Raw genomic sequence first — 26,485 nt, forward strand, 5'->3', positions numbered from 1 at the left:
ACCGAGGCCTGCTCGCCTGCGGGGCCGGGAGCCGGAGACGAGGTGTGGGACCGGGCAGCCTCCCCCTCTGCCAGCAAGGACGGGGCCCAGGGACCCGCCGGACGCATAGCCGACGAGGGGCGGCTGCCACGTCCCCAGGGGAGCGTGTCACCTGGGGGGACCGGCTGCCGGCCGCTAGGGCTGCAGCTCGTACTGGCCCTCGGTGGCCGTGTAGAAGTCCTCCAGCAGCGACTGCAGGAACTCGAAGGTGGGCCGCTCGTCGGGCCGGCTGCGCCAGCACCGCGCGATCACCTCGCGGTACAGCTCCGGGGGACACGTGTCCGGCCGCGGCATGCGGTAGCCGCGCTCCAGGCTGCGGACCACCTCGGGGTTGCTCATGCCTGGGCGGGGGGGGAGGCATGGGGAAGGGGAGGGGCCGGTGAGGAAGGGCAGTCGGGGGAGTTACGGGGTGCAGCCACCCGGGGGGGGGTGTCCTGTCTCATCCTGTAGTCTAGGCTGGCCTCCACACCCCACCTTCCTGCCCCAGCTCCCAGGGTGCCGGGGACTGCAGAGCATCTATCTCCACGGGTCCTTGGTCGGCCTCGTGCTGTCTGGGCTCCAGCGGGAAGCGAGGGCACCCTGCCTTGTTGCCTGCAGTGTCCAGGCCCCAGGAGAGCCGGAGAGCCCCCTCCCCCCAACTCCGCCTCCCCCCTTCTGACACGGGCCGGCAGGATCTGCGCAGCGGGGACAGGCTTTGGGGAGACCCTGGGCGCAGGGCCCGTGACTGAGACAAAACCGCGGGAGTGGACTGGGGTTCAGACCCGACCTTCACCCCCGACTGCTGCTGTGAGGGGTCCCTTGCCCCCCTGGAGGAAGGGGCCCAGAACCCCACAATCCCAGCCCATGTCTGGGTCTCTGTCTCTGCTGATGAACCCCCACCCTGCGGTGCCAGGGGGCTCGGGTACCAAGGATACCCTAGGTGTGCACAGAGCAGGGGTGGCGGGGCTGCCGGCGGCCGCTCCTACCTGGGTAGGGCACCCGCCCCGTAGGTGACCAGCTCCGTGAGGAGGACTCCAAAGGACCACACGTCCGCCTTGATGGTGAACACCCCGAAGTGGAGGGCCTCGGGGGCCGTCCACTTGATGGGGAACTTGGCTCCTGGGAGAAAAATCCCAGCAGCTCCGAGGGGTGCCCGCCCGCCCGTCCTCCCACCCTCGGCCCCGACTCTCCCTGCCCCTCCCCTCCGCCCCAAGCCTGGCCAAGCTGGCCCGCCGGGCCCCGCGTCTAGGGGTCACGGGAGGGCGGGCCGCGGGGGGCCGGGGGGCAAAGTCACGCCCACCCGTCCCTGGGGGGCCTTCCCAGGGGTAAGGACAAGCCCAGTGGGGCTTCGCACAGCCAGGAGGGAGGCCCGAGGGGGAGGCCCGAGGCTGGGGTCTCTGCTCACCCTCTTGGGCTGTGTATTCACTATCCACGATCCGGGGCCAACCCGAAGTCCCCAATCTTGCAGCACAAGGTCTCAGACAGCAAGATGTTGGCCCGCCCGCAGGTCACGGTGGATGGAGTTCATGTGTTCGATGTACGCCATTCCCTCGGCAATCTGCAGGGACAGATGGCCCACCAGGGGAAGGAGGGCAGGGACAAGAACACATTCACCCACCAGGGGAGGGAGGGCAGGGGACAGAGAGCCGCCTGCATCCCCACACAGCCCCGGGGAGGAGGTCCTGCCTGCCCTCCCAGCCCATCTGCCGCCCCGCTGTCCTCGGCAGGCTCCCGGGTGCCGCAGGTGGGGAGTGCTCTCTCTTCCCAGGCAAGAATCCCTCCCTCCCTCCCTCCCTTCCTCCCTCCCTCCCTCCCTCCCTCCCTCCCTTCCCTCCTTCCTTCCAGGCAGCTGTCTCCAAGAGTCTGTAAGCAGCAATAGCAGAAGGGCAGCGAGGAGGCGAAGATGAGAGGGAGGGAGGGGAAGGGCTGGAGCTGGGCTCTGCCTGGGACACCCAATGTCCAGCAAGGCATGTCACCTCCTCGAGGGGCCACAGCTCTGGCTTGACGAAGACGCAGAGTTAGGGCGGGGCATTAGAAGAAGTGACCAAGCACCGGGCCCTGAGTTCAAACCCCAGCCCCACCAGAAGGAGGAGGGGACAGGGGAGGGGGAAGAAGGAGGGGAGAAGGGCAAGGAGAAGGAGAAGGAGAGAGGGGGAGGGGGAGGAGGAGGAGGCAGCTGCTTGTAGCTGAAGCCCAAACCCCGCACCTGCCCCTGCACTCCCTGTGCTGGGAGTGAGGGTGGAATCCAGGTGAGCAGAGCATGCAGAGAAGGGGGGCTGGTCTCCGTCCCACCCCCAGCGTGCTCCGCCAGTGAGCGGCACACCCCAGCCCCATCCACTCTGTTTCCATTTGCATCAGTGTCTGCAGCATTCATTCATTCATTCATTCATTCATTGCCAGTCGCTGGGCCTTGGACTCAGGGTCTGAGCACTGTCCCCTGGGCTTCTTTTTGTGCTCAAGGCCAGCACTCTACCACGTGAGCCACAGCGCCACTTCTGGCCATTTTCTATATATGTGGTGCTGAGGAATGGAACCCAGGGCTTCAATGCGTGCTAGGCAAGCACTGTGCCACGTTCCCAGCCCCCCACTCATTTATTATATTCCCCGGCTAAATCCTTCTCCATCACACACCAGCGAGCGCAGGACGCTGAACACCTAATGCCTTCCGTCTGGGCCGTGTTCGCAGTACTCTTGTTGGCCAGCACTGGAAACGCACCCCAAACCGAGATGGGTGGGCCCAGACCTGTTTTCTAGGGAGAAGAAGGCCATTGCAGGTGCTTGCCGGGGGGGCGGGAGGGGGGAGGGCAGCAGGGGCTCAAAGGTCTTTACAGTCAAGCTGCTCTCTGGAGGCTGAAGAAACGAAGGCTCAGTCACCAGCAACGGGGGAGAAACTGAGGCCAGGAACAGAGAACCCACCGACTTGCTTCCGTGTCGGAAACTTTAGTAGAAAGGACCTGCGACTCGGTCAGGCTGGACGGGGCCATCAGGAAGGAAGCCGAGGCCCTCTGGGTAGGGGAGCGGAGGGACGGGTTGCCGGGGAGGGTGGGCACGTGCACCTGGCGTGTGCGTGCACGTGTGCGTGCGTGGTGTGCACAGGGAGGCCGGCGCGTGGCTTCGGAGCTGCGCTCAGGGAGGGGCTGGCGTGCCAGCACGCCGAGGTCCCGAGCTCGAGGCCCGGCAGACTTTGCCCCTGGGCAGCCAAGTTCTGCAGCGAGGACCTCAAAAGCCACGGGGCGGGGCGGGGCGGGGGGAGAGGAAGAGGGGGCAGACGGGCCGTCGCTGGGGTGTGATTAGAACCGGGTGTCGGCGCCAATTTTCCATGCCCGGCCCACGAGCTGCCTCAAAGGGGGCCTGCCCACCTCAGTGGAAAAATCTGTGCCCTCAGTTCCTGCGTGATACCCGGGGCAGATAACAGCGGTCGGGGCGGCGTGAGGAAATCCTCTCCACACAAGTGTGAGTGTGTGCGTGCGTGCGTGCGTGTGTGTGCGAGAGAGAGAGAGAGCACAGGCTGACCACAGACCACAGCCGTCTTGCAGAGAGCTGTGGGTGTTAACAGACACACCACGGGACCCCCCCATCGACGCCGCCTCTCCGGATGGAGCCCAGCCCTCTGCCGAAGCCCCCCGGGGAGGAAGGCGCCCTCCCCTTCACTCTGCCCTCTCACGCGGTCTAGAAAGTTCTAGATGTGACCTAAGGGGACACGCACGGAGGACCAGTCCGGGCCCTTAACGTTCCCAGATGGCGGCGGTGCTTGAGAACTTCCCGGAGAAGCAGTGCCCCGCGCACGCGCGAGTGCCCCGCGCGTGCCCGCCGGGCAGGGCCAATCCCGGCGGCCTCCGGACCCGGGCCGCGGGCCCTCCCGCTGAAGGCGGCGCGCGCCCCCCTCCGCGGAGGGACCGTGTGTGTCACCCAGCGCGCCCACCCCCGGACCCAGGCAGCTCCTGTCCTCTCCTCTTGGTCCGCCCCTCCCCTCCCTCTCTCCAATGATAGCGCCCGTGTGCGCCCCAGTGTCAGGACGACATCTCCCAGACTCCCCGGCAGCCCGGGACCCAGGAGCGTGGAGCCAGGGGGAAAGGAGAGGACGCGATGGCGGAGCACAAGCAGCCGTCTTGAACAGTGAGCCGCCATGCTAAGATCCTCTGCTTCTGCCCGCAGGCCCTGCCCGGCCCCAGACGGCCACGCGATCCTGACCCCAGGGGTTCTGTCTCTCACAGCCTTGCCTGGGTCGAACCCACAGCAGGGGCTCAGCTGAGCCACGGGGGGGGGGCGGGGGGCAGCCCTCCCTCCAGGAGCCCTTCGCAAATGGAAGCTCACCCACCTGGGCCGCCATGTCAATAAGTCTCGGCATGGACAGCCTGCCTCCTTCCTCCGTCTTCAGGAAATCCAGCAAGCATCCTAGGAAAAGACAGCCGCGCTGCACTCAGGGGGTGCCGGGCCCCCCGCCGGCCTCTCCTTAGGGGACAGGGAAGTGACACCAGAAACTCCAGCCTCGGGCCTCGCAGGCCTCTAGCCACCCCGGGGGCAGGCCTCTAGCCACCCCAGGGGCAGGTCTCTACCCACCCTGGGGGCAGGCCTCTAGCCACCCCGGGGGCAGGTCTCTAGCCACCCCGGGGGCAGGTCTCTAGCCACCCCGGGGGCAGGCCTCTAGTCACCCCGGGGGCAGGCCTCTAGTCACCCCGGGGGCAGGCCTCTAGCCACCCCGGGGGCAGGTCTCTAGTCACCCCGAGGGCGGGTCTCCGCCGGCCCGGGGACCGCGGGAGGGGGAGTGGAACCCGGTTCTGGTTCCCCAAAGGTCATTTCCACATGGGCTTAGCCTGGCCGTCGTCACTGGCCGGCAGACGGGGGGGGGGGGGCAGGGAGACCCGGAGAGGGGAGGGAGAGATGGGGCTCCTCCTCGTGCTCGGCCATTCCCCCCCCCCCCGCACCTCTGGCCATGTACTCGGTGACGATGTAGATGGGCTCCCGGGTGACCACGGCGTAGAGCCGCACCAGCCGCGCGTGCCGCAGCGTCTTCATGAGGCTGGCCTCGCCCAGGAAGGCCTCGGGGGACATGGCGCCCTCCTTGAGCATCTTCACCGCCACCTTCACGTGGTTTTTGTAGTAACCTGGCCGCAGAGGAGGAGGGAGGAGCGAGAGGCCGATGGCTCCTCCGGCCGGGTGTCAGCCTTGCTCAGGCGGGGGGGGGGGGGGAGCCCAGCGCAGAGCCCCTGCCACCCCTGCCGCCCCTGCCGCTCCCGGCCTCAGAGCCTCCGGGGGGGGGGGGGCGTCTTCCTAGCTCTCCCCGCCTGGGCCCCTCATGAGGCTCTCTGGGGAGACCGACCCCCTGTGCTCACACCGTGCCCTCTGCTTCCGAGTTGGGGTGTGGGGCGTGGAGAGGGGGTGCGGGGTGCGGAGAGAGGGTGCAGGGCATGGAGAGGGGGTGCAGGGTGTGGAGAGGGGGTGCGGGGTGCGGAGAGGGGGTGCGGGGCGCGGAGGGTGGTGCGGGGCGTGGAGAGGTGGGGGCAGGGTGTGGGGGTGCGGGGCGTGGAGGGGGGGTGCGGGGGCGCGGAGGGGGGGTGCGGGGCGCGGAGAGGGGGGCGGGGCGTGGAGAGGGGGTGCAGGGTGTGGAGAGGGGGTGCGGGGCGTGGAGAGGGGGTGGGGCGTGGAGGGGGGGCGGGGCGTGGAGAGGGGGTGCGGGGCGTGGAGAGGTGGGGCAGGGTGTGGGGGTGCGGGGCGTGGAGGGGGGTGCGGGGCGCGGAGGGGGGGTGCGGGGCGCGGAGAGGGGGGCGGGGCGTGGAGAGAGGGTGCAGGGTGTGGAGAGAGGGGGGCGGGGCGTGGAGAGGGGGTGCAGGGTGTGGAGAGGGGGTGCGGGGCGTGGAGAGGGGGTGGGGCGTGGAGGGGGGGCAGGGCGCGGAGAGGGGGTGCGGGGCGTGGAGAGGGGGTGCGGGGCGTGGAGAGGGCCGGCCCCCACTCACCCATCCAGACTTCGCCGAACTGCCCGGCCCCGAGTCTGCGGACCAGCGTGAGCGCCCGCCGCGGGATCTCCCACTCGTCCCGGGCCCAGGGGTCCTGGGCGGCCGCGGGCACGCAGGGCGCCGCCAGCCTCCGGCACAGCCCGTCGGCTTCCTCTGCGTCGGGAAAGAGGAGGGCGGGACGCAGGGCAGCCGGGAGGGCAGCCGGGCGGCACGGGGGCGCACGCCAGCCGCCCCCCCCCGGGTCCCCTTGCTCCCCGACGCGCCGTAGCCCCCCCCACGCGCGCACACACACACACACACACGCACGGCAGGGCGGCAGGCAGGCGCTGCCCCCCGGCGGGTCTGCCCCCCTCCTCCCACTCCAGGGCTGGGAACCCCCCCCCCCGCAGGCGCCCCTCTTACTGGAGTAGTGCTGCACCAGGGCCGGGAGGGAGGGGAAGGAGGCCCGGGGGGAGATGGAGTAGCCCCCCTCGTCCCGCGAGCGGATCTTATAGTGCTTGACCGCCTCCCCCTGGGGGCCCACGTCCTTCACAGACAGGGAGAAGGCACCTGGAGGTCGGCAAGACAGAGGCACGGGGTGACGGGAGCGCGAGGACGGGGGAGGGGGGCGGGGGGAGGGGGCCGGCCCCCCAAATCCCCCAAGTCCCGTGCTCCGTTTTCCCGACTTCCAGCCTAAGTTCCTTTTTCCTGCGTCGGAACCGGGCTCTCCAGAGCCGCCCTGTTCGCTCGGCCCCCCAGAACGTGGAGACTGTGAGCTCTGGAGCGCCGGGACAGCCTGGCTCACGCCGCGCCCCCCCCCCAGCCCTCCCTCCCCAACCCCCCTCCCCCCCATGCCCCGGCCACGCGACAACCATTCACCACGGAACACCGGGAGCTCAGGGGCGACTTTCACTGACTTTTCCGGTTTAAAGACGGACAACCCCCCACGGCAGCACTGAGCCACAGCCCCCGAGCCCCCCGTCCCTGGTGGGGAGCACGGCGAGGTATTCTCCAGGGGTCTGTTCAGATTCCTTGCTGCTGGTCGCACAGCTCTGTGGGTTTGTCCCCTGTCCCATGGCCTCTCCACACACAGCGGAGCCGACGCCGTGGGTCAAGAACAAGTTAGGAGGTGGACGCGTGCCGGCTCGAGGCGTCTCTGAGAGAAGCCCGGCGCCCCAGCCGCCTTGGTTTGGATTCTTGGAGATGGGGTGCCAGCTCCCCGGCAGACCGCCCGCCATGCTCACCGCCCGCCACCAGGGGTCAGCAGCGCACGCATCTTCCTCCGCCAGCGCCCGATTTCCTGCCCTTCTTCCCGGTCCCCCCTCCCCCGCCCCATTTCACACCTGTCCCCCACTCCAGGGCGCCTGGGCCCGCGGCAAAAGGAGGCCCGTCCACCTCGCGGCTGCGGCGACCCTCGTGCCCAGCCCCGGGTCCCAGGCCGCGGGAGACCCCCCTCCCCCCTCGCTGTGCCACCGCGCCCCCCCATGCCCCGTGGTGGGGGGAGCTTTCCCCCCCTCACCGCGAGCCTCCCCGCGTGCTCGCTGGCCCCCGGGGGAACGGGGACCGGCCTGCACTCTCGCGTCCTGTCCGTGCGCACTGGCTGTTCCCGGGACAGTCTCACGCCTGAGCCGCGACCTGACCTGCCGGTTTACGCGTCCCAGCTAGCTGGGTGACAGGCTCATCGCGTCACACCCAGCAATCGGGGAGCTCGCAAACAGATCCAGGAAGCCCGTGACCCTTAACCCCCCACCCCTGACCTCAGCCTCGGGGATAACCAGGCTTGCAAGTTTCAGCCACCACCGCCGGCCAGCCCGGGTGCTTTTCTTAGAGACTCTCAGCCCACAGGGGAGGACGACAGGGGCGGAGCTGCCCCTCCTGACCCCAGAGCAAGGCCTTGTGGGGGGCCTTGTGGGGGGCCCCTCCCCCCCCCCCCCCCCCCGCTCACCTTTGCTGGTCTCGCTCTCCCGGATGAGGAAGGAGCCCGCCTTGTTCACGGGGGCCAGCAGCTGCCTCTCGGCCTCTTTCCGGCTGATGGTCCTGAAGAACCACCTGCGAAACCGCAAGGGCAGCGCGCTGGCCGTGCTGCGGGCGGCCCTCCCCACCCGGCCCTCCCCACCGGGCCTCCCCACCGGGCCCTCCCCACCGGGCCTCCCCACCGGGCCTCCCCACCGGGCCCTCCCCACCCGGCCCTCCCCACCGGGCCTCCCCACCCGGCCCTCCCCACCCGGCCCTCCCCACCGGGCCTCCCCACCCGGCCCTCCCCACCCGGCCCTCCCCACCGGGCCCTGTCCACCTGCTCTCCCCTCCCCCCCCCCACCAGAAGAACAGTCCCCGAGTGAACCCCGAGGCTGCAGGCCCCTGCACCACGGGAGGCAAGGCGCTCATCTTGGGAGCCGCGAGTGGGGTGTTGGGGAGCCCTGCGGGGGCCCCCTCCAACCCCGCGTCCGGCCCTCGAGACCGCAGGGAGTCATTACGGGTGCGATGTCCACCTGTAAGTGCCCAGTCGCCGCGAGGCCCGGCAGCTCCGCACGCCCGGTCACCCCAAGGCGGACTTGGGGGTCGCGCCACTGGGGGGAGCCGGGAAGGGAGGGCTCTGGCTTTGTTTCTATTTCTCGTTTTGTTTCGTCTGTGCCCGTATCGGGGCTTGAACTCGGGGCCTCTCGCGCTCGCCCAGCCTTCCGCGGACAGGTCGGGCTCCGCCACGTGGGCCTCGCCACGTTCTGGTTTTTTGGCTGGTTGACTGGAGGCGAAGGGCCCCTCGGATTTCTCTGTCCCGACAGAACCTCGAGCCTCGGGCCTCAGCCTCCCCAGCAGCCCGGACGGCGGGCGGGCGGGAGCCACCGGGCCCGGCTGGTGCCACGGGAGGCTGGCCACCCCGTGGTGCGCACGGCTCCCCTGCGTGCCCAGCCCGCCCCGCCCCGGTGCCTCCACCTACTTCTCCACCTCCAGGGTCTCCACCGGGGCCACAAAGTTGCTGGGGACGAGGCCCTCTCTCCCGGTGACCAGCGACCTGGCCAGCCACCAGCCTCCGCGCCTGAAGGGGAGACGCCCAGGGGGAGGAGTCGGGCGGCGTGGAGGGCATGGCGGGGGGGGGGGGGCGGGGGAAGTGGGGACCCGCGGGGGGGGGTGGCACTCGGGGTACTCACTGCCTCAGGACCTGCAGCTTCTCCCCCTGCACCATCTGCAGGTCCCGGTCGTTGTGCCCCGCGTAGTCATACAGGGCCACCACGAAACGCTCCTCTGGGGAGACGGAACGGGGGGGTCGTGGGGGGGAGCCCAGCCCCCCCCCCGCCTGGGCCCACGGCCTCCCGCCCAGCCGGAGCCCCGCCGGGATGCGGCCGCCTCCGCCCGTGCGTCCCCCGAGGGCCGGCGTCCACCCCGGAGCTGATGCGCCCCTCGCCCTCGAGTGGACGGGGCCCCAGTGCCCGGGCGGGGGGGGGGTCCCCCTGCCCGAGCTTCCTCCCTGGAGACGTGAACTCCTCCGCCCACGAGGGGGACGGTCCCCAGCAGGACAAGGGACCCGGGGGGCGGCGCCGGCCCGCTCCAGCGCGGCCCGTGAGGAGCCCAGGACGGGCGCTGCCCGCCGTCACCGCGGCCGCCCCGTCCCCGCCGCTGAGCCTGCGACCCAGAAGGCCGTGCGCGCTCGCGACATCATCCCTACAGCGCTGACAGCAGAGTGCGGTGGAGGGGGAGGAGGGGGAAGGAAGAGGAAGAGGAGGGAGGAGGAGGAGCAGGAGGAGGGGGAGGAGGAGCAGGAGGAGGGGGATAGGGATGTGCTCTGGACTTGGGAGGCAGGCTGCTGCTCCCGACAGGCCCTCACCTGGGCAGGGAGGGGAGGACACCCCGCCGTCCCCCTGAGGTGGGGAGTTCGAGTCTCCTGCGGCGTTGGGCTTTGGTCCCTGGTCTGCACGCGCTTTCACGGCAGTGCGCGGGCCCGGCTGCTCGTCTGCCCACAGGGCCCCCCCTCGCCCTCCCGGGCCCCCGCCCCCCCCCGCCCCCCCCCCCCGCACACAGCCAGGGCCGGGACGGCCCCTCTCACCTTGGTCGGGGTGCTGGTCTGGAGGAGGAGGGGGCAGGTGGTTAAAGATGAGCTGAGGGAGAGACGCGGAGTCAGCTCGGCACCTGCAGGGCCGGGCGCGGGGGGGGGGGGGCGCGGGGGGGGGGGGAGGGAGGCCCGGGCGGCCCGAGGCCCCGGCCGGCGGTGGGGCCCGCGCTCCGGGACACCCGGCCAGGGGCCCCACCACGGGGCCCGGACCACCGGCAGGCCCCCCACCACGGAGCCCGGGCCACCAGCCAGGCCCCCCACCACGGAGCCGGGCCACCAGCCAGGCCCCCACCACGGAGCCCGGGCCACCGGCAGGCCCCCCACCACGGAGCCCGGGCCACCGGCAGGCCCCCCACCACGGAGCCCGGGCCACCGGCAGGCCCCCCACCACGGAGCCCGGACCACCGGCAGGCCCCCACCACGGAGCCCGGGCCACCGGCAGGCCCCCCACCACGGAGCCCGGACCACCGGCAGGCCCCCCACCACGGAGCCCGGGCCACCAGCCAGGCCCCCACGACGCTGAGCCAAGACCCGCGCCTGACTCCGTGGGCGCCGCGTCCACAGCGCCGGCGACAGAACGCGGTGGCCGGGCCGCGGGCCGCGGGGGGCGCGGGAGCTACAGGAGGCGGGCGGGGAGACGGCAGCGCAGGTCACCTGCACACAAGCGTCCTTTGACAGCCGGAGCCGGCGCCCCCTGGGTGCTGGGGACCCCCCCAGGCCCCCACGGCGCGGGTCCACTTACCAGGGCGGCAGGGCAGGGGGCGCCTTGTCCTGGGGGCCGGGCTTCCTGGGGCTCCAGCCCCCCGCCTTCTGGCTGACCTGCCTCTTACTGTGCAGCAGCCCCATCCTGCGAGAGAGCGGAGCACTGTGTGAGGGAGCACGGAGAGGAGCACTGTGTGAGGGAGCTCAGAGAGGAGCACTGCGTGAGGGAGCACAGAGAGGAGCACTGAGTGAGGGAGCTCGGAGAGGAGCACTGCGTGAGGGAGCTCGGAGAGGAGCACTGCGTGAGAGAGCACGGAGAGGAGCACTGCGTGAGGGAGCACGGAGAGGAGCACTGCGTGAGGGAGCACGGAGAGGAGCACTGCATGAGGAGCACGGAGAGGAGCAATGCGTGAGAGAGCACGGAGAGGAGCACTGCGTGAGGGAGCACGGAGAGGTGCTCCTTTGCTGAGGGGGAGATTCCATGACAGCGTAAGCTGCCTGACATGGGGGCAGACTGACAGATGACGCGCGCATCGAAGGCCGTGCCCAGCTCTCCGGGAATCTTCTTCCGAGACGAAAGCAATATGGCTGTTTGTCCTCCAGGAACTCGAGTGTGAGCCCAGGGACCGCAGGGCTAACTCCACGCGCCCGCTCGGGCTTTGGCCTGAAGCAGCTGTGCCAGCTAGTGAGTGCCGGTACCCAGCCCACGCTGGAGACCCGCTGGGCACTACCCCCCCTGGCCCCCCGCTCACCGCCCCCCCACTCACCGCCCCCCCCGCCCCTGCGGTGGACCCTCACTGGGCTGGAGGACCCCGGCCTTGCCTCCCTCGTGTACACAAATGTTACCAACTCCAAGGTGCACCTTTTTCACGTCTCTGGAACCCTGGGACCAGGAGGGGTGTGTGTATGTGTGTGTGTGTGTGTGTGTGTGTGTGTGTGTGTGTGTGTGTGTCTTCCAGTCCTCGGGCTTGAACTCAGGACCTGGGTGCTGCACTGAGCTTTTTATGCTCAAGGCTGGTGCTCTAGCACCTGAGCCACGGATCCACTTCTGGCTTTTGTTTTTTTGCTGGTTCGTTGGAGATGAGAGTCTCAGGGACTTTTCCTGCCCGGGCTGGCTTTGAACTGTGATCCTCAGATCTCTACCTCCAGAGTAGGTAGGATTACGAGGCATGTCTCGGGGTTAGCACGATTGGAAAAGGTAAAAGCTGTCTGCAGAAGCCGAAGACTGTGACCCGAACACGGTCCCTCTCCAGGGAAGCCAGCTGGAAGACGGGGCGGCCAGCCCTGCTGATCCACGGTCCTCCCGTCTGGAGTCAGGAGAAGCCAGCTGGAAGACGGGGCGGCCGGCCCTGCTGATCCACGGTCCTCCCGTCTGGAGTCAGGAGAAGCCAGCTGGAAGACGGTGCGGCCGGCCCGCTGCTGGGCGTGGCCGGGCCGGCGGTGGCCCCTCGGGTGCCATGTTCTTCTGTTCCCTTGGTCACACACACTTGATCGCTGCCGGCCAGGCTCCGTGTCAGCACGGGTGGCCACTGAGCGCGAGAGGGAGGGAGGGAGGGAGGGAGGGAGGGAGGGAGGGAGGGAGGGAAGGAGGGAGGGAGGGAGGGAGGGAAGGAGGGAGGGAGGGAGGGTCCGCTCCCGCCGGTCGCCGAACGGGGCCGATGCACATGAAGTCCCGGCCATTCTGGGCAGAGGAGGGGTGCGGGCCGAGGGCTTGGGGAGCTCCGCGAGGAGAAACCGACTCCCCAAGAGCCAACCCAGGCGGGGCACGGGCAGGAAGGCCGGGCAATGGTTCTGCAGGCTAGAACCACGTTGACGAAGCATCCAGAAACCCTTGTGGAGAGTACCAAGCCCTCACACGCTGGTCACGCGCCTTCCATAACCACCCGGACGCTTCCTCGGCGTTCCATCCCAAATGACACATCAGCAGATTGAGACGTGGGTTCAAAGCCAGTCCTCCCGCCTCCTCAAGGCTGCGCGCGCCGCTAGAGCCGTTTCCTCGCGTGCCGCCGTCTAGGCCGTCCCTGGCCCGAGCGCCGTCCTCCCAGGGTTCTTGCGTGGTGCTCTGCTTTGCTCCTCTGCTTAGGATTCGGCCGCGGTCGGCGTGGGGCGCGTGCTGACCGGGCTTCGGCGCGGGGGGGGGGGGGGGGGGCGCGTGCTGACCGGGCTTCCGGCTGCGCGGCGGGGCAGGACGCGATGGAAGCGTTCAGGCGCCACGAGGAACGTTCGGTGCGAGGCCTTCCAGAAGCCTCCCGCGCCCCAGGGTGCCCATTCGAGCTCCCCAGTAGACCAGCCGTGGGCCCGATGGGGGGGACACTGCTCTGTGCGGCCCCTGCCCGGGGGGGGGGGCGGGCACGCGGCGGTGACCCACGGCTTTGGGTGACTCGGGTCAAAGGCGCAGCTCTCGGGCCCCGTGAGGAGCAGACGCCCCAGTGTTATGAACCACACGCGGGTTCTGGGGCGAGAGCTCGCTCCCCGCCCCCCACTGCGGTGATAGGAGGCCTGGGGTTCCGAGCACAGCGTCGGGGGGGGGGGGGGGGAAGGTGCGTTCCGGCACGGCCTGCGCTGCGTCGGCAATGGCAGGACAAAGAACGTCCCCTCGTGTGAATAAATCCTCTCTCTCTCTCTCTCTCTCTCTCTCTCTCTCTCTCTCTCTCTCTCTCTTTGGTGGGGGAACTTGAGGAAAAACGCATCCTTCCGATCGTGATAACTGAAACATGTTAGTGTCGCACTCCAATAGCAGTGCAGCTACTCCCGTGTTTGGTGTCGATGCACGCACCCCGATCTACTTTTCAGGTTTGTGTTTTTCCCCCCACACTGTCGTCACGTTTAAAACACAAAGTGAGAAGCTCACTCGTGGACTCGTTGCTTGAGTGGAGTTAGTTTGCTCTGTGGGGCTTGAACTCTAAGCACTGACCCTGAGCTTTCATGTTCAAGGCTAGCGCTGTATCACTTGAGCCATGGCTCTACTTCTGGCTGTTTGCTGGTTCACTGGAGATAAGAGTCTCAAAGGCTTTCCTGCCCTACCTGGCTTTGAACCTCAGTCCTCAGAGCTCAGCCTCCTCAGTAGCTAGGATGACAGGTGCGGGCAGCGGGTTAGACTCTGTGTTTCATTTGACCTTGCTTGTGCAGTCGGTATTGTAAAACCCACTGAAACACAGCCCCGCAGACCCCGTAAGTAAAATGAATCTATTCTGCCTCCATACAAGCTTTCACTATTTCTGAACGATTTTTTTTCTGGCAGGAGGAAGCAACATTTCCTTCTGTGATAACCGGCACCACCGCGGTACTTTCCGAGTTTGTTTTTCTTCCCTCATCTCCTTCCTTCTCTTTCCTCCTCCTCTGACTTCTCTTTCTCCCCTCGCCCTTCCCTCCTCTGAAACAACCAGAAAATCGCGACACCAGCGCTCGGGAGCCGGCAGCCGCGGACCGGGAGCGGCGGGACGACCTGAGCCAGAGCGAGGCCTGGCCTCAAAAACCACGCCAGGCCGGCAGCGCCATCTCCAGCACCGCTGTGAGCAGCGAGGCCCAGCCACACGCGAGGGCTACATCTGATGAACGCGCACCCGGCCCGTAGAAAGAACGCCCCGTGTCCTTGACAGAAGAAACAGCAGATCCATCTCGACACCCACGTCTGTGGATAAGAAGCCTCACTAGCGTCAAAAATGTGAGGTTTCTCAGCCTGACGAGTAGAGTCAGCAGGTTCTTTTCTGATTATCAACAAAGCGGTTCTGGAGTCTCGGCAGAGATGCAAGGCCGAGAGGACCGGGAAGGGAACAGAGGGGACCGCCGGGGATGGACTCAACGTCAAGACATTGTCTAACGCTACGAAGTGGCGCTGGTGAAAGCGGAGACAGCCAGATCACTGGGACGGAATAGAGCCCAGAAATGATCTCCAACCAAGACCATTCAACTCCACAGACGAGGGAGAGTCTTGTCAAGACCTGGGATAGAAAAGTGAGCACATGTACCCCAGCAGGCAAAAACTACAGGGAACTCTAGACACCGCTCTCACACTTTAGTTTAAAATGAACCATAGGACCAAATATAAGGTGCAAACTTGTAAACTCCTACAAGATAGCATAGGTGCCATGTAGGCGACCTTGGGTTTGGTAATGACTTCAAATATACGAGTAACGGTACAACCCCAGAACGAAAAGGAAATCAGTAAGGAGACTTTCTATATTTATTTACCAGAGAGAAATGAAAACGGATGGCCTCAGCAAGACTCGCTCTCAGTACATTTTCCTCGCCATCATTCCCAACTGGGAACAACAGGACTATGTATGAACTGATAAGCAGGTCGGAGCAATTGTGGTTGTGATAAATGACTCCAAGAACGTGGTGAGCTGCAGGAGCACTCTGAATGAGAAAGCTGAATGCCGCCCCCCCCACCCCCACCGACACACACAGTAGAGAAATCTGTGGGGTGAAATACTAGAGGGGAAGAAACAAAATGCTGCTCAATGTGGCGAGGGGCTGAGCTGAAGGAAGGGGACAGGTAGGAAAGGATGGAGTGCTATGATTCTCAGCCTGCGACTCCCGTAGGTCACAGAGATGTTAATATTCATATGTATTAACATTTTTGCTGGGTACCATGAACACCTGGAAAAAGTCTCAGACCTTTCTGTCCAGGCTGGCTTCAAACGGCAATCCTCAGATCTTCTCGGCCTCCTGAGTAGCTAGGATTACAGACACGAGCGAGCAGCTCCCAGCCCTGAGGACTCTTATGTGGGTGAATTCTAAGCTTTTGTGGGTGAGAAACGGTTCCAGAACAGCAAAGATAACCACAGAGAAAAAGAGCAAGATAGAGAGACACCTCCATCTTACCGACATCCACACCTGCGTGCTGACAGCCACGGACTGGCGTTGGCAAAGGGCACATGCGTGCCACCGAGGACGAGAGGAGGACCCCGAAGAGACACCCCCGCCCCCCGCAGGTGGAGATGTAGGCGCGCCAGAAGACACCGAAGGTCACCCAGGGACACTGAAGGTCATCCAGAAACGATGCTGAGTGGACTGTTGTCCCACAACAACACAAAGGCTGGTGTGGGGTACGCCACCAAAGCTCCCTACCTGCTAATCCCAAAGACCGAAACGTCAAAGGCCAAAAGTGAATCGGCTAGGACAATTCCAGGAGAGGATCTTTGGAAGAAAGATCACTGGTTGTTGAATTCACAAATCAAACACTATATAATAAAACTTCAAAAAGTAGCCGCCGTTTCCACGGTTTGAAACCCTTGCCATGGCCTACCCCAGAGGCTGACAGCCAGGCTATGGCTGCCCTCCCATTGAACAAGGCACCGACCCCCGATAGTGGTGAAGTCTAATTCCTTCTTTTTCAAGACTTTCTTTTGATATTTCAGTTCTTTTTCTAATAAGATTTAAGAGTCTCATAGTGTGTGTGTGTGTGTGTGCGCGCGCGAGCACACACGCGCGCATGCCACATCTGGGGCGCGAACTCAGGGCCTAGGTGCTGTCCCTGAGTTTTTGTGCTCAAGGCTGGCATTCTACCACTTGAGCCACAGCTCCACTCCTGCCTTTTTCTGGCGCTTAGTTGGAAGTGAGAGTCTCACACACTTTGCCGCTGGGGCTGACTTTGAACTGTGAGCCTCGGAGCTCAGCTCTCTGAGTAGCTACGATTATAGATGTGAGCCACTGGCGCCTGGCATTTTAGGAGTATTTTTGACAAATCAAAATGACATTTCTGTTCATATATTATTTTTGGAGAACTAGCCAAGTTACTGTTATTATTCAAAAACAGAAACCTGTGGCTTTTTGGATATTGGCATTCTCTTATTAGTTCTAAATAAATTTGTCATTTATTTATCACACGGAAGACAAATATTTCATCTTTCATTATAATTTTTACCTCATTTTCTTGTTATATTAGGAGAAAATAGTGAGAATATAACAAGAGAAAGTAAGTTCCCAAACAACATTAAACAGTATCACAGTTAGCAGGTACCTGTCTTCTCCTGAATTTGGTTGCAAGCTGCCATTAAATATCTAGTGTTTCTCCTTTTCTGGGTCCCAAGAAAGCTTTATAGAAATCTCACTGAATTCTGTTGAATATCTTTTAAAATACTTAGCCAGACATTCAACTATAAGCCTACATTTTGTCTTGCTGATTGGGATAAATTTAATGAATATGCTTTCTTAATGTTGACTTGTTTCACTGTGAACTGAATCCTACTCTTCCAGAATATTCAATATTGTCTTAGACCCAAACTGCTTGTTTTTAGAAGTACTGTTACATTTTTTGTCTCTACATAAATTGGCTAAATTTATTTGTCATTTGGGTGCAACAACTTCTTTTTTCTTTCTTCTCTCCCTTTCCCTCTCCTTTCTCCCTCACTTTTCTTGTCTTGATATAGTCTCTTAACCATCCAGGCTGTCGTTGAACTTGCAATCCTCCAGCCCAATTCCCGAGTGCGGGGGTCACAAGTATGCACCACTATACACAGCTTAAGATTTATTTATTGTTGACTCAAAACTTTACCTGAAAATAATGTGCGCTCATCACAGAAAAACATCAATATAGAAAATTACATAGGAAAAACGTACCATGCTTTCCATACGGAGGCCACCTCTGTTAGTATTTTGTATATTGGTTTGTCTTTTGGCGGGGAGACACTTTTTTTTTTTTCCCAGTCCTGGGCCTTGGACTCAGGGCCTGAGCACTGTCCCTGGCTTCTTTTTGCTCAAGGCTAGCACTCTGCCACTTGAGCCACAGCACCACTTCTGGCCATTTTCTGTATATGTGGTGCTGGGGAATCGAACCCAGGGCTTCATGTATACGAGGCAAGCACTCTTGCCGCTAGGCCATATCCCCAGCCCCGGGGAGACACTTTTAATCTCTCTAAACTTGCTATAAAGTTGAAATCAATGCAATGCAAGGCTCAAAATGGGGTCTTCGGAAGGAGACGCTCGGACACAAAACCCCACGCGCGATTTACAAGCCCTGGCGTCACTTCAAGTCCAGCATTAAAGTCAAGTGGATAATAACTAGCTCACACCACTTCAAAATCTTTCCCTACTCTGTGTGTGTGTGTGTGTGAGAGAGAGAGAGAGAGAGAGAGAGAGAGAGAGAGCTGTTCTCTGTGTTGCACTACAGGCTAGATGTATGCAGGTCTGACGGGCAAGGAGACAGCATGGAAAGGTCTGGAAGGGTAGAGGAGACAAAAGGCATGAGGTGGCCACAGGGTCAGGAGTGGGGGAGGGGGCACTGGAGCACCGGGAAGCAGGGAGCAGCAGGAGGAGGAGGAGGAGGAGGAGCAGCAGCAGGAGGAGGAGGAGGAGGAGGAGGAGGAGGAGCAGGAGGAGCAGGAGGAGCAGGAGGAGCAGCAGGAGGAGGAGGAGGAGGAGGAGGAGCAGGAGGAGGATGAGGAGCAGGAGGAGGAGAAGGAGGCCGTCTGGACCGCATCCCCCCCCTCCCCAGTGTGGCCCCGGCCTGGTGCCCAGGGGCGGCTTACCTGCTCCGGAGCTCGCTGCCTCTGCTGGGCGCGGAGCTGGGCGCGGAGCTGGGTGCGAAGCTGGGCGCGGGCTGGAGGCCGGGGCCCAGGCAGGAGCAGGCGGGGGGCTGGGCGGGGTGGTGTCAGCAGGAAGGGGGCACGGGTGGAGATGGGGGCGGGCAGCGGCGCTGGGTGGGAGGAGCTCTGGGCGGGGCGCCGGCCCCCAGCCCCGCGGAGGGCGAGGGTCTGCGCTCCCCTCCCATCCACAGCCCCCTGCGGGCACCGGCGCCTGGCAGGTGAGTGCTCCGGAGGCCGGTGCCCGGGGTGAACTCTGTGACCGTGGGTGCGTACGCACGGGCTCACGGGGACCCAGGGAAGCTGCCTTCTACCCCCATCCCCCCACCAGGAAGGCTCCTGTGGGGCCCTCCCTCCCCCACCCAGCCTCAGTTTCCTCTTCTGCACAGGGAGCTCTGAATTCCACCTCCCCTACATGCACAGGTGTCCCTTGCGTCATCTGACAGTGGGGGGGGCACACCCAACCCCAGCCCCCGCCCTGGAACAAGCTCGAAGCCCCCCTACCCCACCCCAGACACAGGCTGGGCTCTGTGGCTATTGGGACACGGGCTTCTTGGCCATCTCCACCCTGAGCACACACACACACACACACACACACACACACACACACCCCATTCCAGAGTCCACCCTACTGAGGGGCCAGCAGCCTTGTCCCCAGAGGCTGACCTTGGGGCTGCCCTTGGGGTCCGCCCAGGCCCAGGGAGCCCTGGAGGGCAGGGGCGCGGGGAAGATGACACCCCAGCTGGAAGCACAATTGTGCGGCTTGGGGCTTTTGAAGCCTGCCTCCTCCAGGCCTCCCGTGGCCACGCAGGCACCCACGGCGTGGCCAGAGGGGCCTCTGCCGTGGGAGAGGGGGTTTTGTGCACAGGGCGCCGTAGCCGCTGGACCAGATTAGGAAGTGAATGTTCTGGAAAAGAGCAGGGCAAAGCCTTCACCTGATTTCCTTGGTTCCTCCAGAGGAACTCGCGTTTGTTCTAGAAGGAGCGTGGCTCTGTCCCCCCGTGTCCGAGCCCGCCACCCCTCCCTTGGGACCCCTCCCCCCCCACACACAGGACACGAACCGCCCCCCTTCAGAGCGAGCCCCTCACTGAGCTCCTGCGGGGGCTGTTTTACGCTTAGCACTCGGAACGCAAGGCACAGGTGGCAGCCATCCTTGCCTCTGAACGAGTGGGCGAAGCCATCGGGGAAACCCCAACCCCAACACAGAGCCGCGGGGTCACCTCCGCCCCAACATCCCACCGCCACAAGGTGCACGGACGGACGAGGGGCTTGCCCTCGCCGGGGGCGGGCGGGAGGGGGGAGGGGGGGCATCGTATGATGAGGGCTCGGGGCTGAGCAGCGTTCCTGGGGGGAGCAGGGAGACGTGGGATGGGACCCGTGCCTCCGTCTGTGTGTCCACCTCCACCCACGAGTGCGAAGCTGCTGGGCACGGGGTCACTGGGAAAGAGCGAGGCTGCCGTGGTCCCCAGAAAGCCAGCGGGGGCGGGGGCGGGGGCGGGGGGGGGCTGAGGGCGCCACCCTGGTGGTTGAACTTCTGGGTTGGGTCTCTGGGATTTTAAAAGGTGTTATTTGTTTGTTTGTTTGTTTTCCCCTGACTCCTTCAGCTTTAGCTACCGGCGCTTCAGTTTGACCACAGCCCCCTACGGCGAACGCCGGTAGCAGGAAAAGATAATCAGCCGACCACAAGTATTTCTATGTCAGCCTAGCTTCCTGGTGAGAAACGCAAGCCGGGTGGGTCCTGATCTACGCTGAGAACAGCCGCACATTTCCTCCAGCGAAGAACCACAGGGGGGCCGGGAACGGGGGCCTGAGGGCTGTCACGGCAGCGGCAGGAGAGGCAGAGGAAGACGGATCCCAGTCCAACACGGATCCCGGGCAAACAACACACACACACACACGCACACACACACGCACGCACACGCGCGCACACGCACACACACACATGCACACACACACGCACACACACACATACACACACGCGCACACACACGCACACACATACACACGCACACACACGCGCACACACACGCACACACACGTGCACACACACACATACACACACGCGCGCACACACATACACACACACGCACACACACGCACACACACGTGTTCCAGACACACACACATACACACACACACGCACACACACACACACACGTGTTCCAGATCCCAACTTAAAAGCCCAGCTGGGAGTGGTAGCACACACCTGTAACCTCAGCAGCTACTCAGCACCCAGGTGGGAAGATCACGTCTAAGACTGGCCCTAGGCCAAAGGCTTGAAACCCTACCTAAAAAACCAAACCAAGGCCGAATGGTGGGAGGGAGCCGAGTGGTAGACTGCTAGCCTAGCAAGGCGCTGAGTCAAACCAGGACCACAAAAGGAGGCGGGGGGGGGGGGAGGGACAGGGAGGGAGGGCAGGAGGGAGGGAGAAAGAGCATAGGCGTGTACACAAATTATTTTTAAAATAAGTTTTGCTTTAAAACATTATTTGAGACGTGACTTAAACGATATTTTAACACGCGAATGCTTTCTAACCGTCAGGGGCCGCGGTCCCCGGGTTTCTGACGGAGCCGGGATACAGCCGCGCGCGCAGCACGTAACGGGCCAATTTTCTTTTTCGTTGTTTTTTTGCAGTGGCACCATTTTATTTTTAAAGCGCAGGGAGGGAGCCTGCCTCGTGTCCTCCCATGACTATGAACATCTGACATCGATTCACATTAGCTCCCGTTTCTCTGAAAGTTGACGTGTGCAGGCCAGGTCGGGCACCTCATTTCGGAGCCCCCTTCCCGGTGCAGTCCCCCCCCCACCCCCAAGGGTTCGCAGGCTTCGGGTCCTTGCCTTCTGAGTCATTTTACTTCACAGACAGAAAAGTCTGCTCTCGGGCCAAAGACCGCAGCAGCAAGCCTGGCCAGGAATCTGGTCGTCAGGGAGCCAGACGGGAGAGAATTAAACACTCCACCCCCCCCCCCCCCCACCAAGCATTTCACCTCCCCCATCGAATTGCCATTTCTTGGAAGGATTATAAAAGAACAGCTTCCACTTGCATGATGTAGTTCAGAACAGCCTTTGCCAGCTGCGTGTTGTTTTGTTTTTCATCTCAGTTCTCTACTGTGGATATATATATATATACATATATATGCAAATTATAACTGCAACGGAACACAATAAAACATTATGCAGCCTTGAAAACGGCCACTGGGTAGACATGGGTCCCTGGGAAAGACGCTTCTATGACAGTGAAGAAGAGAAAGGAAACAGCTGGGACCAGGATCCGCGGCCGGGTGCCCGTAGCCAGCCTGGCAGATAAACCCCTGGGACCCCTGAGTCCACGTCACCAGCACAAAGCCGGAAGTAGAGGGATGGCCCAAGGGGTAAAGCCGCGGCCTGGAGTGGGAGACAGTAGAGGACCTGGGCTGCCAAGCCCCGGTCCTGGCCGACTCCGTGCCGGGATCTCCTGGGAGCGTGAGGTCAGCAGGGGGGAGGGAGCCTCGGTGGCCAGGGAAGCTGCGTCTGGGCTCCAGACGGCTCCCCTCCCCCCTCCCCCGGGTGGATCCCAAGCCCACGCCGTGTGTGGGCAGCAGATGGGGCGGGCACGGTCCCCGGGGCCCGGGGCCTCCGCGCTGACGTGGGCGCTGCAGCTCGGTGGTTTACCCTCTTCCTCTCAGCGTGGCGATGGTGATCTCAGCGCTGCCTTCCCGCATCCCAGCAGATCTCCATCTGCCCACCGAGGCCTCCTCGGAGCAGGTGCACTGCGCGGGCCCCGCCCGGCCCGCAGGTGGGGGTGGGGGTGGGGGGTGGGGGGCCCTGCGGCTCTGTTCGGCACCTGCGGAGCGCAGTGCATGCCGGGAAGCGTGCTCCAGGCAGGTCACGGCGGCGGGACTGGCCGCTGGCTCCGCGGGCGCGGTGGACTCCGTCGGGTGGGAGGCCGAGCCCCGCGGCGGGCTGTAGACGCCACTCTGGGCATCTGTCTCCTTCCTGGAGCAGAGTCAGGTTTGGGAGGCTGAGCCGAGGACAGACGAGGAGTGCTCAGTCCTAGCACCCCCACGCCGAGGACACAGGAGGAGTGCTCAGTCCTAGCACCCCCACGCCAAGGACACAGGAGGAATGCTCAGTCCTAGCACCCCCACGCCGCGGACACAGGAGGAGTGCTCAGTCCTAGCACCCCCACGCCAAGGACAGAGGGGGAGTGCTCAGTCCTAGCACCCCCACGCCGGGGACAGAGGAGGAGTGCTCAGTCCTAGCACCCCCACGCCGAGGACACAGGAGGAGTGCTCAGTCCTAGCACCCCCACGCCGCGGACACAGGAGGAGTGCTCAGTCCTAGCACCCCCACGCCGCGGACACAGGAGGAGTGCTCAGTCCTAGCACCCCCACGCCGAGGACACAGGAGGAGTGCTCAGTCCTAGCACCCCCACGCCGCGGACACAGGAGGAGTGCTCAGTCCTAGCACCCCCACGCCGCGGACACAGGAGGAGTGCTCAGTCCTAGCACCCGCAGGCCGAGGACACAGGAGGAGTGCTCAGTCCTAGCACCCCCACGCCGGGGACAGAGGAGGAGTGCTCAGTCCTAGCACCCGCAGGCCGAGGACACAGGAGGAGTGCTCAGTCCTAGCACCCCCACGCCGGAGACAGAGGAGGAGTGCTCAGTCCTAGCACCCCCACGCCGAGGACACAGGAGGAGTGCTCAGTCCTAGCATCCCCACGCCGCGGACACAGGAGGAGTGCTCAGTCCTAGCACCCCCACGCCGGGGACAGAGGAGGAGTGCTCAGTCCTAGCACCCGCAGGCCGAGGACACAGGAGGAGTGCTCAGTCCTAGCACCGCACACCAGATGAGGGCTGACCATTAATCAACAAGTGAATGGGCCATAAATAGCAGAAAGCTCCAGAGGCAGGGAGGGAGGGGACCGCCAGGCGGGGGCTTTGTCCCCAGAGTGCCCAGCATTTGTAGGAAAATCGTGAAAGTATCACGTGGAATGTGTAGACAGCCTGGACCCCTCTTCCCCTGAACGATCACGTCTCACCCAACCGCAGGCGTCTGCCGGAACTAAGGGCTATAGCCACATTGGGGGATGCTACTAACGCGACTCAGGCTGACTCCAGACTCTATCTGTTTGTCCACGTGGCGTCCCGGGGGCTGAGGCGCTTGGCTCTGATCTAGGACGAGGGTGCTGGATGTCGTGGTCACTGCTCTGATCCGTGCCGTTCTGTCCACGCCTTCGGTAGCTCCGAAGGACACATACGTCGGGTTTACTTGCCATTTCCCTCACAAGGAGAAGGACTACACCATCGCAGAAGTCCACGAAGCAACTTGACGACCCCTGGGGTCGTGGGCCTTGGTTACCCGGTGAACCTGGCTTGGCAGGGTTTCCTCCCAACACTCGGGGTCCGGTTCTCACACAAGGTCAGGTGAATGAAGACAGGCATGCCCCCCACACCGGGCCTGGAGCACCAGGGAATTCTCTAGAACCACAGACACACAAGTGTAACCCCCCCTGCAGGTTGATAGTGCGAATCCAGGAGGCTGAATCGACCTCTAATTACAACGAATAGAAAAGTTGCCAAAGTCCAAAATTGTCTAAGCTCCTCTCAAAATGTATTACCAACGTACCATCCCTTCCACTGTTGGCCTGTCCCGGGAAAGTCAACCCCTCAGCCAAAAAGTTCACCACGCGAGCCATCCGCCACCACCGTGCCCCGCAACTCCCCAAAGTGCCGCAAGCTCGATTCCCAAACAGAATAAAACAAAGCAAGGGCCGATCGCTGACCTTGAACCAGACCTTCCCGCATACACGTGACTGCCAGCCTTGCTCAGCCTGCAGAGCAATCAGCTGCCCTTCTCTCTAGAGGCCCATTACGTGGCCTCTGGCTCCACAGCTGGTCTGCGGGCCCAGCCCTGGCCCCTGCCACCCACACAGAATCCGAGTCCTCTGCAGCGTGGAGCTCCCAGATGCAGGATTCACCCTGATGGACAGACGGACACACTTTCGTCAGTCGGGAATCTCTCATAGAAAGGAAGCAAAGGAAGGCAGGTGCCACTCTTGTCATTCCAGCCACTCGGGAGGCGGACATCCGGGGATCCAGACTGGAAGCCAGCCCGGGCAGGAAAGTTTGGGAGACTCTTAGCTCCAACTGACCACTAAGAAGCCGAACGTGGAGTTGTAGCTAGCCAAGTAGTAGGACACTAGCCTTAAGCGAAAAAGCTGAGGACTGGCACCCAGGCCTTGAGTTGAAGCCCCAAGACCAGCAAAGATAAGAAAAGGAAGGAAGGAAGGAGCAGATGGTGAGGGGATCCGTTCACAGCCATGGCGCAGACCGTGGTGACGCCTTTCCCCGTCTACAGAACCGAGAGCAAAGCTCCTGCCTGCAGTGTGCGCGCCCCGAGGGCTCCGTCGGCACAGTGCGGACGAAGGAGGGAGGCGCCTACCTCGCGGGGCGTCACTGGCTCTTCATGGCGGCTCCGGAGCTCCCAGGGCCCGGGGGGTGGGTGGAGCGGCCTTCAGCGGTGGCCGGCGGCTCTGGGGACAGCTCCAAAGGCAAGGCCGGTCCCCAGCCGGCCCTTCTCCTCTCTGTCAGTTTGTCTTGCTTGTGGCTTCCTGCCGGCAGCAGGCAGAGGTGTGCGTACCCTACCCGTGACCAGAGCATGGGCTCCCCCAAGCAGCAGCCCGATAGGCGCCCCACACCTCCAAGACTTCTGGGGGTTCACCGTGTCCGGAGGCCCCTCTGCCCTCGGAGCAGCCTGAGGAAGGAGGTGGGCAGCTGGCCTTCGCACGGTCTTGGGCCACGTTAGTCACAGTGCCGCCACCATGTTTTCCCACGGGGTTTGGGTGACATGGCACGGCCTGGTGCTCTTCCTCTCGGCGTCAGGCAGGGCTGGCGCGCCCCCCCCCCCCCCCCCCCCCCCCCCCGTCTAACGCTGGACGGAGACGCACTCCGCTTCGCCGGTGGAGAACGCGGGCTGCCTTCGTACCACCTGTGGGGGCCGGGCAGCTCTCTGCCGGCTCACTGGTTTTACTTTGCGCTTCGGGGACGCTAAGAATAGCTAGGTCACAAGACACAGGGCGACATCGCTGGTAGAACGAGGCGAATCGCGGGGCTGGGATTGGTGCTCGGTGCATGCACACCCACTGTTCAACAGCTCTACTTCACTTGGCTCTGAAAACTCAGAGGAGCAGAGAGAGTAGAGGTGATGCAGGCAGGACCCCAACGCCTGGGTGGCAAATGAGTGTCCCATCCCGCCCTGCTGAGGGTCCCACCGGACCAAGAAAGCGACCTTGATGACCACAGAGACCCCCTGGCCCGGCGGAGGCCTCGAGCCACAGGTAACCGCTTCTCACCTGGCTTCTAAGGGAGCGGGTGGGTGGATCCTCCTCCCTTTACGGTCTGGAAGCCGTGTGTGTGTGTGTGTGTGTGTGTGTGTGTGTGCGCACGCGCGTGTGTGCGGGCAGCAGACAGATGAGTCCCTGTCTACACCACAGCCCACAATCCCAGTCTCCTCCTGGAGGGTCTTTCCTCGGAGCCTAGGGCGAAGGCACTGGCTTTCCCACTCACCGCTCAGCTCAGGGAGAAAATCCATTTTCCTTTATCACTGCGTGAGCGTGGCGCGTTCTCCCGGGAGGGAGCTTTCTGACTTCAGAAGCAGGTCCTACCCCATCGTAGAGGAACAAGCGACACAGGCATCCTCCCTAAGGCTTTTTGAGACGACAGCCGGATTCAAGTCCAAGTACCCAGGTACCCATGGTAGCCAGCTAGCTGCTGGTGGCTCCTGCCTGTAATTCTAGTTACTCGGGAGGCTGAGATCAAAGGGCCATGGTTTGAAATCAGCTCAGGTAGAAAAGTCCCTGGGCCTCTTATCTCTAATTAAGAAATAAGCTGGAAGTGGAGATCATCAGCCTTGAACAGAGAAAACCAAGTGAGAACCTGAGGCGCTGAGTTCAAGCTCTGACACTGGTGCGTGTGTGTGTGCGTGTGTGTGTGTGTGTGCACGTGCACACACAGTACCTATTACCGTATTAGGATACAGTAAGCTAAATAGCTGCAGTCAAGTGTGAAAATCTAGGTTCTAACTCTGATCTGTAATGTTGCTTTGTTTTCCACATTTGGTAGCACAGAGCCCAGAATGATATCCAGAGTACTAGGCATGCTCAGGACATGGTAGCTTTTATTCATTTTAGGATTGTCTTGAGCTCTTAACCCCTAATAGTTGGACCTAAACATTAAACACAAGTTGGAAGAGCTCCAAATACCTATGGTGTATAAAGTGA

At 63.2% G+C, this 26,485-nt stretch overlaps 1 protein-coding gene across 1 annotated transcript; it reads right to left on the minus strand.

The window, feature by feature from the left end:
* Positions 1-172: 172 nt before the first annotated feature.
* On the minus strand, positions 173-24,686 carry Blk (BLK proto-oncogene, Src family tyrosine kinase). Its single transcript, XM_048330395.1, is given in 16 exon segments — positions 173-380; positions 1,005-1,023; positions 1,025-1,137; positions 1,424-1,457; positions 1,459-1,515; positions 1,517-1,576; positions 4,337-4,413; positions 4,944-5,123; positions 5,973-6,125; positions 6,375-6,521; positions 7,897-8,000; positions 8,887-8,985; positions 9,098-9,191; positions 9,991-10,042; positions 10,735-10,843; positions 24,649-24,686. Coding segments are annotated over 15 exon segments (1,503 nt in total). The 5' UTR covers position 10,843; positions 24,649-24,686; the 3' UTR covers positions 173-174.
* Between the last annotated feature and the right edge of the window lie 1,799 nt (positions 24,687-26,485).

The sequence above is a fragment of the Perognathus longimembris genome, chromosome 21, assembly GCF_023159225.1.
Source record: "Perognathus longimembris pacificus isolate PPM17 chromosome 21, ASM2315922v1, whole genome shotgun sequence".
Lineage (NCBI taxonomy): Eukaryota > Metazoa > Chordata > Mammalia > Rodentia > Heteromyidae > Perognathus > Perognathus longimembris.